The sequence below is a fragment of the Eschrichtius robustus genome, chromosome 1 (genome assembly GCF_028021215.1).
Source record: "Eschrichtius robustus isolate mEscRob2 chromosome 1, mEscRob2.pri, whole genome shotgun sequence".
NCBI lineage: Eukaryota > Metazoa > Chordata > Mammalia > Artiodactyla > Eschrichtiidae > Eschrichtius > Eschrichtius robustus.
The window spans coordinates 32862153-32878999 of record NC_090824.1 but is presented as its reverse complement, the minus strand read 5'-3'; the positions used below and the strand labels follow the sequence as shown (position 1 = coordinate 32878999).

General features: G+C 42.6%; 1 protein-coding gene across 4 annotated transcripts in view; it reads left to right on the top strand.

Annotated features, from left to right (window-relative positions):
• Positions 1-13873, top strand: part of EXD2 (exonuclease 3'-5' domain containing 2) — a 97389-nt gene extending 83516 nt beyond the window's left edge. For all 4 annotated transcript variants that reach the window (XM_068543650.1, XM_068543648.1, XM_068543647.1 and 1 more), the window contains 5 exons: positions 2953-3284; positions 4295-4401; positions 4652-4787; positions 5890-6246; positions 10331-13873. In XM_068543650.1, coding sequence (XP_068399751.1) covers positions 2953-3284; positions 4295-4401; positions 4652-4787; positions 5890-6246; positions 10331-10547 — 1149 coding nt within the window. In that variant the 3' untranslated portion in view covers positions 10548-13873. The remainder of the gene's footprint in view (positions 1-2952; positions 3285-4294; positions 4402-4651; positions 4788-5889; positions 6247-10330) is intronic.
• Positions 13874-16847: the final 2974 nt, after the last annotated feature.

The following is a 16847-nucleotide window of genomic DNA, read 5'->3' as shown; positions in this document are numbered from 1 at the left end:
CCACGCACCCTGCAGTGGAAGCGCAGTCTTAACCACCAGACCGCCAGGGAAGTCCCCCAAAACATTGTTAATGGAAAGAGTTAGCAATAGTTAGTATCTTAGGATTATTATTATCCTGTGAGAGAGTTCTGGGAATCAAGGTATCTGATTTTGTTTTCTAAAGCTATTTCAGATTTGCTGCGACCCTGAGTAAGTTACTTCTTTGTGCCTTGGTTGGTTCATTCCTTCCTTTCTTTTAATAGTTTTATTGAAATATAATTTACATACAATAAAATGCACCCATTTAAAGTATACAAGTCAGGGACTTCCCTGGCGGTCCAGTGGTTAGGACTCCGCCCTTCCACTGCTGGGGGCCCGGGTTTGATCCCTGGTTGGGGAACTAAGATCCTGCAAGCCGTGCAATGCGGCCAAAAAAAAAAAAAAAGTATACAAGTCAATGGATTTTAGTATATTTACAGAGTTGTGTAACCATCACCACAATCTAGTTTTAGAACATTTTCATCACCCCAAAAGAAACCCCATACCCATTAGCAGTCACTTCCCATCTCACCTCCCCAACACCCCAGCCTTAGGCAACCGCTAATCTATTTTCTGTCTCTATAAATTTGCCTGTTCTGGACATTTCATATAAATGGAATCATACAGTATGTGGTTTTTTGGATTGGCTTCTTCACTTACCATGTTTTTGTGGTTCATCCATTTTGTAGCATCTATCGGTACTTCATTTCTTTTTTATTGCTAAATAATGCTTCATTGTATGGATAGACCACATTTTGTTTATTCGTTTATCAATTGGTAGAGATTTGGGTTGCTTTCATTTTTTTAGCTGTTATGAATAAGCCACTATGAATGTGTATAAGCTTTTATGTGGACATACATTTTCAGTTCTCTTGGGTAAATACCTAGGATGGAATTGCTGAGTCATATGGTAACTTTATGTTTAACTCTTTGAGGAACTGCCCAACTATTTTCCAAAGTAACCGTACCATTTTATAGTCCCAGCAGCAATGTATGAAGGTTCCAATTTTCCATAACCTTACCAACACTTATTATTATTCATCTTTTTGATTAGAGTAATCCTAGTAGGTGTGAAGTGGTATTTCGTTGTGGTTTTGATTTATATTTCCCTAGTGACCAATGATGCTGAGCATCTTTCATGTGCTTATTGGCTATTGGTATATCTTCTTTGGAGAAATGTCTGTTCAGATCCTTTGCTCACATTTTAATTGTGTTGTTTGTCTTTAAATTGTTGAGTTTTAAGAGACGTGTGTGTGTGTGTGTGTGTGTTTATATATTCTGGATACTAATCCCTTATCAGATATATAATTTATAAGTATTTTCTCCCATTTTCTGCAGATTGTCTTTTCACTTACTTGATGGGATCATTTAAAGCACGAAAGCTTTTAATTTTGATGAGGTCCAGTTATCTATTTTTTCTTTTATTTCTCATGCTTTTGGTGTCATATCTAAGAAATCATTGCCTAACCCAAGGTCATGAACATTTACTCCTCTGTTTTCTTTTTTTTTTATATAAATTTATTTATTTATTTATTTTTGGCTGTGTTGGGTCTTTGTGGCTGTGCGTGGGCTTTTTCTAGTTGTGGCAAGCGGGGGCTACTCTTCATTGTGGTGTGCGGGCTTCTCATTGCGGTGGCTTCTCTTGTGCGGAGCACCGACTCTAGGCGTGCGGGCTTCAGTAGTTGTGGCACGCGGGCTTCAGTAGTTGTGGCTTGCAGTCTCTAGAGCGCAGGCTCAGTACGGTTAGTTGCTTAGTTGCTCCGCGGCATGTGGTATCTTCCTGGACCAGGGCTCAAACCCGTGTCCCCTGCATTGGCAGGCAGATTCTTAACCACTGTGCCACCAGGGAAATCCCTCCTATGTTTTCTTCTAAGAGTCTTATGTTTTGGCTCTTACACTTAGGTTCATAATCCATTTTGAGTTAATTTTTGTGTGTGGTGTGAAGTAGGAGTCCAACTTTATCTTTTTGCATGTGGACATCCAGTTGTTCCAGCACCATTTGTTGAAAAGTGCCTTGGATTCCTTATCATTTGGAAATAATTTGTTAAAAAGCATTCTGAACTCTTCATGTTCAAGCATCCTCTTTTCCTGTGGGAGACAACTTGCTGACAGAGATGTAGATGGTTGGGTCTAGGTGGAAAATTTTACCCAAACCTTATTTTTCTATTATTCTATTCCTTTTTTCTATTATTCTAAAAGCACAAAAAAAAAAATCCATACTAATAGTGTTATTTACCAGGCTTGATTATTAAAGGTGAATTAAAGGAATTTTAAAGTCCTCACATGCTTTGTTGGGAAGAGCTATTAATTATAGTTTTGACTACTTTTATTTATGACCAGCTTGCCTGTGCCTAGTTGCTTGGGAGAATGACTTACTATTAATAAATACATAAATTCCAGAAGTGGGCCCTTGTGACTTGATTTGAGGTCCATGTTTGAAACTGTTTTCCTTGTTTTACACATTGTAGTAATATGTACAGCAGTTTGTTTCTGATCAATAGTCACACAGGCCTCTTAATGAATCTTGGTTTCAGTTTTCTAGATGATGACAGTTTCCAAAGTGAAGTTGTCAGACCTGTGCTAACTACCCTACCTCAAACTTGAGAAAAATCTGTCTAGCAGGTTTGGTAGCAGATAGAAAGAAACTTCACTGATTTATATAGATTAGGAATTTTGAACAGGTAGAGTAGGTCATTATTTTAGCTATGTTAGTTAAAAACATAGAGAACATGAGGATTCCTTATACTATTTGATTTGTTTTTGTATCATTTGAATTTTTTTGTAATTAAAAGGTTTTAAGGAGTACATGGTGCCTGGGTTACTGTACATCTTGAATTGGAACCTAAAAGTTGTCTCTGTCTTTGCGATTGATTTTGAAGTTGCTCTCTCTGGTTTGCCTTCCGGATTCCACTGATCTCTGACTTTTCTCTTCAGGTAATTTATGCTGCCAGGGATGCCCAGATTTCAGTGGCTCTCTTTCTCCATCTTCTTGGATACCCTTTCTCTAGGAATTCAACTCTAGAAGAAAATGATGACTTCATTGGCTGGAGAAAAGTCTTGGAGAAATGTCAGGATGTGGTAGATATCCCATTCCGAAGCAAAGGAATTAGCAGATTGGGAGAGGAGGTTAATGGGGAAGCAACAGAATCTCAGCAGAAGCCGAGAAATAAGAAGTCAAAGACCAATGGAATGATGCCAGGCAACCACCAAGGGAGAGACCCCAGAAAACATAAAAGAAAGCCCCTTGGAGTGGGCTATTCTGCCAGGTAACTGAATTGTTCCATGTCTAGTAGAGTCCAAGGCCCAGCCTCCAGCAAAAGGCATGATGCCTTACCTTGGATCTGGGGAGAAGGCTAGTGTGGTAAGGTGGCAGAGGCTCTCCAAGGATTAATTCTATTTTTCCTTTCCTTCAAGGACATTTGGAGCTATCCTTTGATTTATTTGTATATTTTTTCTTTTTGCCCTTCTTCTACTTTTTTATTTGTGGGCAGTTGGAGTGAAAAGGAGGAGAGCTTAACCTAGCTTTGTCACTGACTTTGATGTGACCTTAGACCTGCACTTTTCCAATTATAAGTGAGGGCGTAATTACTATTCCTTGCTTGCTTCAGGATAACTGTGAAGGTAACATGAAGTGCCTCCATACTTTTCAGGAGAAATGCATCATCTGATTTCTTGTTCATTTGGTATTTGATTATTTAGAATGGCATCCAGTCCTAAGCCGATGTTATTCTCTAGCCAATGGGAATTTTCCTGTACAGCTTATGCCTCTATTGCAGAAAGATGACTAATAAGTACTTTGGAGTGGAAGTTTGGTCCCTATAGTAAAGTGCCTTTAGGAATTGTGTGATTAAATTGAAGCAACTATTGCATATGAGCCAGAAATAAATCCACGTGGCACCCATTACTTTAGCTTGAAGTTCTTTAATTTTAATTTACTTTGTTAATCCAATGATTACTCTACAGGGAAGTTTTCCTGGTGTTCTGTTCCTGCTTGCTTTCATGATAGAACTATGTAAACACTATCCAACTCACTCCCTAATGTTCCAATCTATAAATATAAAAACTAATAGTATAAACTGATTCATTTTAATTTCTCTTTCCTAGCCCATTGCAGATGGAGGAATAAACATGATTTCTTGCTGTGTTTTTTTTTTTTCAAAAACGTAATGTTTGACCCTAGTGTTGAATAGTTCGGGTCACTCAATCTAGGAAGGCAACTGGTACCTTGATCAATAGTTAGCTCCCAGTTTTAGATTTCTCTCTCCGTTCCCCACAGAAAATCACCCCTCTATGATAACTGCTTTCTCCACGCACCTGATGGACAGCCCCTCTGCACTTGTGATCGAAGAAAAGCTCAGTGGTACCTGGACAAAGGCATTGGAGGTTTGAGATTCCACTGTCATATTAGATTTATAATTCGGTGCATGCGGACACTGACCAGAGTGGGCATGAGATAAGGCAGAGGGATGGGATGGATAGAAGGCAGAGAGACCTAGAGACACCTGGGATGGGGCTGTTCAGAACCCAGAAATAGTGATCTCTGCCAGGATACAGCAGAGAACAACTGAGGTGGTGCTTCTTCCTTGGGGGAGAGGTGGGCAGGCATACACTAACACTGCTTCTTTCCTCTAAGAGCTGGTGAGTGAAGAGCCTTTTGTGGTCAAGCTACAGTTTGAACCTGCGGGGAGACCTGAATCCCCGGGAGACTACTACTTGATGGTTAAAGAAAACCTGTGTGTAGTGTGTGGCAAGAAAGACTCATACATTCGGTGAGTGTGGGCTGGGCTGCCCTGTTGTCTGCCTCTGATGGAAATTGCCCTTCAAGCCACACGCAGAGCCCTTGGCGGGCTTGACTGAGTCTGCCGACTTTGGCTGGGAGACTTGTCCCCAGGGGGCATCCCAGTGTCCTCAAGAGCTTCAGAACTCCACCTGGCCTTGCTGTAGTGGCTCCTGCCCCTCCTGAGCCAGTTCTTAGTTTCCGGAACGAAACACTCTTCTCGATAACAGTTTGCCCTGAAGAGAGTCATTCCCTTTGCTCATGAAGGAACGGAGACCTTCCTTCCTTAGGAAGCTGCCTTTCTCTCTGTGTCCTTATGATCCTCCCTTGAGTGGCTCACAAGCTTTGTGACCCTTGATATATGGGTATCCAGGTGACCCGAAGGCACACTCCAGAATAGTCTCAGAAGATTATGCTGCGTCCCCAGGCAGTGAAGGTGAAGTTACCACTGGGCCTGGGTGCCCAGACCCCTGGCTTTCTCCCTGGCTTCTGTGTAGCAACTCACTTTCCTCCTTTCTCCGCTTGCAAAGTGTGACAAATGGTTGTTGCTGCCAGGAGGCTTCCCTGAGAGCTTAGTTCTCCTTAGACAATAATGATGGACTTTGATGAACCAGGGAAACAATTTTAGAGTAAGGGATTCTTCAGGTGAAGGAAATGGGCTTTTACAGGTCACCAGGCTTCCAAAGTTTCAGGAGTAGCAGTTACCTGCTGTGTGCTTTGAGAGAGTTGCTTTCCAGATGTTGAAGGCCATTAGAATTTCTTTTCATTTCTCGGATACTTTCCTTCTGGGAGCACAGCCTTCCCAAAGGTGGTTATTAGCCTCTCCCTGCCCCTGGCCTGCCAGAGGAGTCTGACCGCCGGTGGCCTGCACTCACTTCAAGGAGAGGGGAACCCAAGGCCCGTAGGTAGGTGGGCCAAGAGTGGAATAGGTGGTATGGCCTTTATGTCACCTCTGCTGGGCTATGGGACCCAAGCTCCTCAGTTGTGTTTAGGCCCAGATCAGAACCCTAGTAGCGTGCCTGCCTGCCTGCCGGCTCCGTGCATGTTCTGTGTCGTGTGCTAATGAGCATCGCCTTCTGCGTGGGCTTGTTTAGGAAGAACGTGATTCCGCATGAGTACCGGAAGCACTTTCCCATCGAGATGAAGGACCACAACTCCCACGATGTGCTGCTGCTCTGCACCTCCTGCCACGCCATCTCCAACTACTATGACAACCACTTGAAGCAGCAGCTGGCCAGGGAGTTCCAGGCCCCCACCGGCTCCGAGGAGGGCTTGCGCCTGCTGGAAGATCCTGAGCGCCGGCAGGTGCGTTCTGGGGCCAGGGCCCTGCTCAACGCAGAGGGCCTGCCCGCGCACCGCAAGGAGGAGCTGCTGCAGGCGCTCAGAGAGTTTTATCGCACAGACACGGTCACGGAGGAGATGCTTCAGGAGGCTGCCGGCCTGGAGACCAGGTACGATCCACAGTCCTGCTCAGAGGGGGCTGAGGACTAGTCCGGTGACTTAACCCCGACTACTCGGTGAGAATGCTTGCCAGGGAGGGAGCAGTGGTCGTCCAGGCGCAGTGTGCAGCCTCGTGCTTACCTCATTGAGTCTCTGTGGCTTAAGACGCCATGCGGGTGGGATAGAGCAACCTATCTGCTAATTTACTTTCCACAGGAGACTTGCCTTCTATCCTTGACCCTTCGAGGTCATATACTTATGTCCGGCCATTTTCGTGATTAGCAGGAGAGTTCAGAGGCACTGGAGTTGTACCTTATACATTCTCTGCAGAAGTAAATCCTCAGGTCAGCTCATAAGAGGAAAATAAGAGTCAAAAAATATCCTTCAATCTCTGGAGTTGCCCGTGAAGTACAATGTGTGTGGTTTTGCATCTCTTCCCTTCTCTAGGTCTGTGGGAATTGAGACAAATGGATTCATGTTTCTTGTCTCACCTGTACTCCGGGGTGTTGGCCTACTGAATGGGATGTTGGCCAGAATTGCTGTTACTATTTAAATTACTTTTTACCTTTTTCCTTCCTTGCTTGCTTTCTCTCACTTTCCCCATCAGTACATAGTTGAATTCATATCATTTAATTCAGTGTCCCTAAATGAGAAGCATGTTTTGGTCCTGAGAAATAAATGGGCACGTGGCCCAGATGATAAAAACTCTGGGCTACCTGCTATAGTTTTGCTTCCCAACTTGCCACTTCTTTCAATGGTAACAGGGGTTGAAATAATTGAACTGATAAGGTCGCAAATCCTGGTAGCTATGCTGGTTGCCTTAGTGTTTTGTTATGAAAACAAAACAACCCTCCCCCACAAACTTAATTATAGCAAAAAATATTTATTGAACAAATTTTTTATAGATATCCTAATCTATTCCACCAAGTTAATAAACTTTATATAAATTGCCTTAATTATTTCTTATAACAGCCCTATGAGGTAGGAGTTTCTTACTGGTAACTGCTAACATGTCCTGTATCTTTAAAATCTTTTAAAATTTTAAAAAATTATTCTTAAATTTTATTCTTAAAACTATTTTCCAAGTTTTATATTAGATGCCCCGAGGTTAAAGTTAAGTAACTTGCTAAAGTCATATTACAAATTAACGAGACTGGCTCCTTTAACCAATTCCCAAATGTATTTCCTAGAACAGCTAAACTTGCCCTTTCAGTGACAGACCTTTCTAACACATTCATCTTGCTGACTTGGATGGAAGGGTGCTGGGCTTGGATATCTAGGACCGAGAAGAACAGCTGTTTGGGGAAAGTTAGGCAAGTTCGTGGGATGCTTGTGAGCTAAATAAGAAAATGCCCTGCAAATACCCAGGGGGCACGAACACTGCTAGTTAGCGAGGACTGAGAGTGGGGTATGGATTGTAGGGAGAGGAACTGAGCCCCGGGCAGGGAGCTTCCTTTATTCATAGGAGCTGACAGTACTGTCCACAAGGTATCTTAGTTAGAAAGGAGACAGGGATTCATCTTCTCATTAAACAGCACTAGCTGTGCAACCGAGCAACCACGGTAGAATTTCATCGCAACAGAAGCACGTCCTGTGGATGTGGTTTGCAATTCTTTGTATAAGAAGGAAGACACCGAAGAAGTATTACCACCTTCATTTTACATTCAGGTGTTATACTGTGATGAAAACCTGGAACACGCGGGCTGCTTGAACAGCTAATATAGAGACTGAGTATGGTTCAGAATGAGTAACTTAAAAGAAGTAACTGGGGAACCCTGGAGTAAATGAAAGACCAACATTCTTCACCCATCATCAGCCAGACAGCGGGGCCTCTCTAGTGGGGGCTGAGCATTATGCAGTGGCCTTCCCATAAGTATAGATCAGAATCTCCAAATGCCTTCTGCTGGATTGTGTGTTATATGTCCAAACTATTTTTAAAAAGGCAGATATGGGAAAGAGGATGTTTTTATTTTTTATTTATTTATTTATTTTTTATTTTATTTTTTTTTAATTTTTAAATATTATATTTCATTTAAAAAATTTATCGGAAAAAAGAAAACTGAAGAACTTGCTAAACTTAGAATAAAAGTTTCTTCTCAGCAGTATATATAAATTCTTAAAGATCCCAATAAAGTGTAACATTTTTCAAAACCTTTGGAAAGTGAGTCATTATATAAAAAGTGATAAATCACTCTCTAGAAAAGAAAATCCCGGTAAAGTAATTATGGTTGTGGCTATCATAAATCCACAGTGATTATACCTGAATTGAGAACGTCCGTCAGCCTTCTCTTTTCCTATGAATTACCTGAATAGTGTTTGTTTGACCTTGTTATTTCAAAAGGCACTGTTCTTTAAACTCCATCAACTCCTAAAAAATTATGTCAAAATTTCATTTGGGGAGCATGATTTATTTTCATCTTGTTTTTTTTTAACCTCACTTTGTAATTGCCTTTCTTTTTTCTTGACAGGAAAAATAATCACTCATTTTGTATGACACTATCTACTTTCTTCTTAAAGACATTTTCATGTAGCCCTCAGACTTCATGTTCTAATTTGGAATGATTATTTCTATGCCAGCAGTAAAGGAGTCGTTCTGAGATTTATCTTTTCTTTCCAGGGATACATTAGTTCTACCTTAAAACTCATATCCTCTTCTTTCTCAGATTTCTTTTTGGATTTGTATCCTGAAATTTATGCTTTTTAATTGTTTATAGTTTTTTTTTAAAGGTGCATGACCAAATAAACTTGCTGAGTCTTTTTGTGCTGGAAAGCACCTAATTTTGCCCACATGCTTGAATGCTAATGTGGTTTCCCTCATACCATTGTTACTCCATTGTTGTTAAACATTAGATTTTGCTCATGAGAAGTCTAGTGTTTGTTTAATACTTGCTCCTATTTTTTTAAAAGAAAGTTTAGAATCTTTCTCTGTGGAGTTCTGAAATGCTCACCAGTCAATACTTATATGTGAGTTGTTTATCTACCTCTCAGAAATTCTTCCAAGTTTTCATTTGCTAATAATCACTTCCTTTTCACTGTCAGTTCTGTTTCTTTTATTATTAATAGTAAGTAATGTGGTCAGTACCCCAATTTGAACTAGCATTTCATATTTGTTCTTTCATTTGGCACTAACTACTTTAGCAAACACAAATATTAGTAAGACCACCTTCATCCATAAGGAAATAAAACATGCAAACAAATAATCACAATATAAGGCTTTTAGGGCACATTTCATTAAATGTCTTGTACACTGATGTGTATAAAATCGATGGCTGATTAAAACAAAAAAAAGAATTGCAGTACAATACGAGGATGTTTTTAAAAGCGTCAAAATAACCAACCCTTTAGGAGTCAAGCAACCTCTCCATAAACCCCTGTCGAAGCGTCTTGGCCCATAGCATTTGGAGCCACTGTGATACCGTCCTGAGCTTGTTTCCCTCAGACCCTTGTCCTTTTTTTTTTTTTTTTTTTTAAACATCTTTATTGGAGTATAATTGCTTTACAATGGTGTGTTAGTTTCTGCTTTATAACAAAGTGAATCAGTTATACATATACATATGTTCCCATATCTCTTCCCTCTTGCCTCTCCCTCCCTCACACCCTCCCTATCCTACCCCTCTAGGTGGTCACAAAGCACCGAGCTGATCTCCCTGTGCTATGCGGCTGCTTCCCACTAGCTAGCTATTTTACATTTGGTAGTGTATATATGTCTATGCCACTCTCTCACCCTGTCACATCTTACCCCTCCCCCTCCCCATATCCTCAAGTCCATTCTCTAGTAGGTCTGTGTCTTTATTCCCGTCTTGCCACTAGGTTCTTCATGACCTTTATTTTCCCTTAGATTCCATATATATGTGTTAGCATACTGTATTTGTTTGTCTCTTTCTGACTTACTTCACTCTGTATGACAGACTCTAACTCTCTATTTACAATAGCCAGGACATGGAAGCAACCTAAGTGTCCATCATCGGATGAATGGATAAAGAAGATGTGGCACATATATACAATGGAATATTACTCAGCCATAAAAAGAAATGAAATGGAGGTATTTGTAGTGAGGTGGATGGAGTTAGACCCTTGTCCTTTGTGTCTTGACAGGATCTCCAATGAAAACTACATTCCTCACGGGCTGAAGGTGGTTCAGCGCCACACCCAGGGCGGGCTGCGCTCCCTCATGCAGCTGGAGAGCCGCTGGCGGCAGCACTTCCTGGACTCCATGCAGCCCAAGCACCTGCCCCAGCAGTGGTCGGTGGACCACAACCACCAGAAGCTGCTCCGGAAGTACGGCGAGGACCTTCCCATCAAGCTGTCGTGACAGCTGCTTCCCTTCCACGTTGGGACAGCTGGGAAGCTGCAGCCAGGGGTGAAAAGTCACCTCTTCCTGTTTTAATGTCATTGTCGAAGCCTGGTGACACAACTCACAATACTAACCTGTACTGATCCCAGGACGCTTCTGGTGGAGCAAGGTGTTGTTTTCAGGGGGAGCTTGTGGTCTTGAATTTTAGTAGGGCAGGGTGAGAGCTCTTTACCCCACCCTCTTATTTTATTTTGCTGGACAAATGGGAGCCTTGGCCTTCATTTTACTCTGCCTCTTCTGCTTTCCCTGTACAGGCGACAAATGAAGGGTCCTCCCTGGAGTGTCTTGTCAAGACACTCCGGTTTTTAATGCTTTTCCTCCCTGTCCAGCATGTTGGTTCATCTCAAACAGGAGCTGTCAAGTGTTTCAAGCCCATCAGGTTAGGAGGGGAAAAAACGTGCTTCTAGAGGTTGTAGAGGAGAAAAGGGGTCGGATTCATATTCCCAGTTCAACTTCATAATTGGAAATTCTTTGGCTTAATGCTCTGCGGTAATTCACCTGGTTGGGATCCAGCCCATCTGGGTTGCTTCGGTTTATTTCACATGCTTGAAAATGCTCCCGTTTACACATTCAGGACCAAAGCAGCAACTTCCTGCCATATGTTTTCACCCTAACGCTGGAGCGAATTCTTTTCTGGAAAGAGGCCTTCAGCCTGGGTGGGGCACAGAGAAGCACAAGAACCATCTCCCAGGAGAACTTGGATAACTTGCTCAGCTTTCCCTTTCAGCTGTTTCTTGCAAGCCTCCTGCCCAGAACGGCAAGGTTTTTAGCTTAATCCCTTTCTGAGAGGAAGGTTATCTTTTCTCAGAATCAGTATCTGGTCCCTTCAGTGTTCCATCAGGTTTGCAATACTGACCTCTTTTAAGCTCTTAATTCTTTCCCAGAGTCATTTGGTTAGGTTGAGAGGATTTCTCCATCTCCCTTCATGCCTGGGACGCCAAGGCTAATTAATACATTTCGATGTTCAAAACGGTGGTGTTTCATCTTTCCAAACGTGAGGGCACCACTTGGAGCACGGAATCAACTTCTTAGTGGTTAGTATTTTTACAAAGTATTAGGAAAACTTTCTTACCTTACAAGATCTTAACAAGCTTAAAAAAGAGCTTTATGGGGCTTCCCTGGTGGCGCAGTGGTTAAGAATCTGCCTGCCAATGCAGGGGACACAGGTTCGAGCCCTGGTCCGGGAAGCTCCCGCATGCCGCGGAGCAACTAAGCCTGTGCGCCACAACTACTGAGCCTGCGCTCTAGAGCCCGCGAGCTGCAACTACCGAGCCCGCGTGCCACAACTACTGAAGTCCGCGCGCCTAGAGCCCATGCTCTGCAACAAGAGAAGCCACAGCGATGAGAAGCCCGTGCACCGCAACAAAGAGTAGCCCCCGCTCGCCGCAGCTAGAGAAAGCCCGTGCGCAGCAACGAAGACCCAACGCAGCCAAACATAAATTAATTAAATAAATAAATTTATTTAAAAAAAAAAAAAAAAAAAAGAGCTTTATGGCCAGAATTCAACAAGAGCTCTGTTGTTTCGGAATTGTGCCCGAGTTGGTGGTGGTTGCTCTAACACTGATAAATAAAACAGCTTCTAAGCACAAAGTTCATTGATTGTAAATGTAAAACCTTTTTCTTCATAATTTTATAGAATCGGCAAATACCCTTGGGGAACGAGATCTTTATGCTATAGGTCCCTGCCGTGTGGCAGCCCATGATATGTGTGCAGGTGTCGTCGTGTGCCTCCGCCAACAGCTTTGGCCTGTCGCCAGCAGCCCACAAAACGTGCACACCCTGCAGTTTGTTCCTCTGCCCTTTCATCCCCACTCATCCTCGAATAGGTGTTTTCTGGGATCTAAACTAGAAAGTCTTGAAGACAAATAGTACCAGCTGCTTTGGGGACCGTTTGTTCAACACACTAGGTTATTATGGGGCAGGTTTCTCAGGGGCTGTTACTGCCCACAGCCCGGGGCAGAGAACGGTGGAGACGGATAAGTGGTTGTCGTAGTCAGGCTTGCCACAAGGGGGCGTGGTAGATCTTGCTTTATATTCATGTTTGAGAAGTAAGGGGCTTTGATGACATGGTTTCTAAACATAACTCGTGACTTATGTTTCAGATTGCGTCTCACTTTGAGTCATTTCGACAGCTTTACAAGAAAAATGTCTTCCTCTGAAACAAGAGAGTAGGGCTCTTCCTTTCTCTCTCCCTGTGATCCTCACACTGAGAGGTGAGAACCACCTTAAGAGGTCGTTTAAGGCGCTGTGGTTGCTGCGGAAGGGGGAATGGTTTCTCCAGTAGAGCTCCCTGCGAACCTTAGTAATGTAGAGCCAGCAGCCATGGTAGAGGAAACATCTAGACTGTGGCACCCTCGATTTCTCATCCTTTTCAGAACAGTGACTGTGTAGGTTTGAATCTTGTTGTTTTCTGAGTCAGCCTTGGACGCCTTTCTCTAAGACTGACAATCGCTATCTCTAGTGAGTTATTTTAGGGCGGGCATACTTTAACATAAAATTTTTTTCTGATACAAAAGTAATGTGTATGCTTGTTAGAGACGAATCTAAAGAAAGAATGAAAATCCATCTTCCCTCCGTGTAGCACGGAACTAACCTCTGCTGGTATGTTTATGAATTTCCTTTCAGTATTGAAAAACGCATATAACATGTAAGGTGTTTAAACAAACTGGAGAGTCATATATACAGCTTGGTATACAATTTGCTTCCCTCATTTAACATCGTATCACAAGTAATTTCTTGTGTCTTTAAATCTTGGAAAGTAGATTTGCAGTAACTCTACCTTACCTTATTATCCATTCCCACACTGTTACATTTTGGTTGTTTCAGATCCTTTGTTAATATCAATGATGTTGTGATGAACTTTTTTGTGTATAAATCTTTGACTGTATCTTTGCTAACTTCTTTAGGTTAGAACCCTAGAAATTGGGTCGTGAGGAGGGGGACTCACATTGCTGGAGTGAGTACAAATTGATATCACCTTTTAGGAATTTCTGTGACGGGAATGCTTCCCTTTGACCCTTTAACTCACGTCCCAGTGCATTTGCTGAGCTTCGTCCCCTGTGAGTAGAGGTGAGTGGACAGTGTCACAGCAAAGGCCTCTCTGAATGTGCCTGACCGTTATGATCGCAGGCTAAGAGTCTTTTCTCTGCTTCCCTTCTGTCTGTCTCCCATCCTTTATTGCCTCATTCCCCCTTGCAGCAGTGTTTTTTGGAAATACTGTTTGTTTTAAAATAAAAATGTGAAAAAATTTAATTAAAAATAAAAAAATTTATTTTAAAATAAAAGCTATAGACTTTTTTTTTCCTGATTGACAAGCAATTAGTGATTTGCCATCCTTAAGTGAACAAGGCACAATATTCAGGGATTTGTTGCCTCTTAAGAGTGCAGCCATAAGTTCCTTATTCTTATCCATGTCACGGACAGAGATCAGATGACAAAATGTGTCCTGTTGAAATAAAGCCATTTTAATCCCTCATTTTAGACTCTTAGGGACCCAGCAAGCAGAAACAGCTTTTGTTCAGCTTTGTATTCTAATGTTTGGGGGCCCTAACATTTGACTATAATTTAAATTCTTTGTTACCTTGCCTCTCTGAGTTTTTCATTCATTCATTTACCTTTTCTTCCTTTTTTTGTTTTTGTTTTTCTTCATTGTGTCTCATCCTCTGAGAGGTATCAGAGTTTCTCAGTTTACTAGTTTGCTAGTTGTTACATATTTTAAAAGGATCCTTCTTTCTGGTCTCTTGTCTTTTCTGTGGTTTACCTGGTCATTTTTTTAGAGTACTTCATCCCTCAGGAATACAGTGAGAATCAGTTTTTCTTGGATGAAATAAGCTGTAAGAGGGTATAAGAATGATTCTCGTATAGTTAACTCTTGATCTGAGTAATATAAAAATAATACATAATCCTCAGAATACTCTTATTTTGGAATTCGGTTATGCTTTTTAGGTATTCACCAAGTTGCCCCCTCGTGCTGGAGCCAAATACCTTCTGTCTTTGCCCAGTCCTGGGACAGTTTTGTATCAGGTGATGGAGCAGGGCTGACATGCAGCCAAATGTTCGTTCCACTTGTTCAAAAGTACCTGTTCCACCTACCCTACCAGGGAGATGTCTTTGCCTGTGGCACCAAGGTCCTTACTTAACTGGCAACATGTTATTTGGGAAGGTGGGAAGCACATTAGACCATTGTTTCCTTCTAACCAGCTTTGCCTGTGGCCAGCTCTGGTTATTGGCAGTCCCTAGACGCTGTGGGTACTGGACCAAGTGGGCAGTCACATGGGAGATAACCAAGAGCTGACTTGCTGTGCATAGGAATAGGGAATGTCGAAGGACCTAGTTCACACATCCTGGGCTGTTCCCTCCTCCAAGGCAGTGGTACTTGCTGCCTTAAAAGGTCATTCTGTGCTCTGACTGAATGGAGATAGTTAATCTCATACCCTCCAGATTGAACTCAAAGCATTTTCCCTCCTTGCAACTTCCTTGTTTTTAATTCTTGAATTTTTCTCTCTTGCTCGATGGGTAGCCTGTTGCCTTTCTGCCAGCATAAGCTTCAAGAGCTGCTGAGTTTGCAGTCAGCATTATTATAAGCGTGATGTGTGGTTCAGATATTCCTGAGTTGGAGAGGCTACTTGTATTCTACTCCTGCTTCCCAGAGATCTCCCTTCTCAGGCTGCAACATGCTGGGGCAGAGTTGGGATTCTGACTACTCAGACCACCAGGGTATCTATTAAGTCCTGGATAAGAATCCAAAATTTGAGCTTAGTAAGCTAACAGGGCTGAAAAGAAATAGGAGATTGAGACACAGGTAGTTTTAAAGAAGATACATTTATTTGGTTGGTGGGGGTGATGGGAGTATCGTCTATGGACTTCGTATTTTACTTTTTCCTAAACTCAGTTGTATAGTGTGTTGGAGGATTAGAGGAGTGGGTTGGTGACCTGGGTTCTGGTTGTGGTCATCAGCTGGGTGTCTTTGGACCAATCACTTAACTTTTCTGGACTCCTTTCTGTACCTGTAAAATTAGGAGTTTGAATTAGATATGCTGTAGGGGCCCTACTAGTATAGCATTCTGTAATACATCCCACCGTTTCTTTCTTTCTTTTTTTTTTTATTATTTATTTATTTATTTTTGGCTGCATTGGGTCTTCGTTGCTGCTTGCGGTCTTTCTCTAGTTGCAGAGAGTGGGGGCTACTCTTCGTTGTGGTACGCAGGCTTCTCATTGTGGTGGCTTCTCTTGCTGTGGAGCACGGGCTCTAGTTGCGTGGGCTCTAGTAGTTGTGGCCCACGGGCTTAGTTGCTCCGCGGCATGTGGGATCTTCCCGGACCAGGGATCGAACCTGTGTCCCCTGCATTGGCAGGCAGATTCTTAACCACTGCGCCACCAGGGAAGCCCCCCACCTTTTCTTTATGTGGCCCTTTCCCTGGGGTGCTGTGTACCTTCTGCTTCATCGCACACTCTCATCCCACCCCCAGCCCTGGGAATGGAGGCTCTGCGTGAAAGGAAGGGGGTGAGGGAAGCAGGATGACACACGGTGTCCTCCTGGCCTCCCGGCGTTGACTAGGGAGAAGCCTGCTCCCTCCATCTGGAGCTCCACTGGAGGTCAAAATACTCTTCTCACCAGAGTTGTACTGTGTGTGGCCTTAGGGAACTCACATTTCTATTCAGTTCACTATTTAACAGTAAAGAAAGAAGAGAAATCTTTATCTTCACCCACATCGCCAGTGCTGTAAGGCTTAATAAGGGAAAAGCACAGAGTAGAAATGAGGCAACTTTTGCCAAGTGTTGTAAATGGGAGGATGTTGGCGGGGGGTGAGGAGGGGAAGAATGTTTCTCAGTTTAAAGATAGGAGAAATTAAGGCTGTGCCATAGAGAGAGAATTGAATAGAATTGGATACTTGAAAAGGAAAACATTAAACCAGTAAGTTAAAAATATTCTCTTTTTTTATGTTGTCAGGACTGCCTAAGAAAATTTGAGGGGTCCACTGTGTTAACACATTGTTCTCCATCCGTGAGTCCTGAGACAAGATTAACTCCCAGGGAGACTTGAGAAGTCTCTGGGGCCTGCCTCTGTATAACCCTGACCTGCCTGGGACTTTGTCCTGCTTACCTTTGCCTCGCCACCAGTGAGACGGGACATGTGCAAAATGTAAAGTTTGTATTTTATAAGCTGCTGAGAGACATTTTTCCCATTTCCTATATATCCATTCCCTGTGACCTGGCAGGAAATACATTTTCCATTCCATCCTTGTGCTTAGTTTCAGT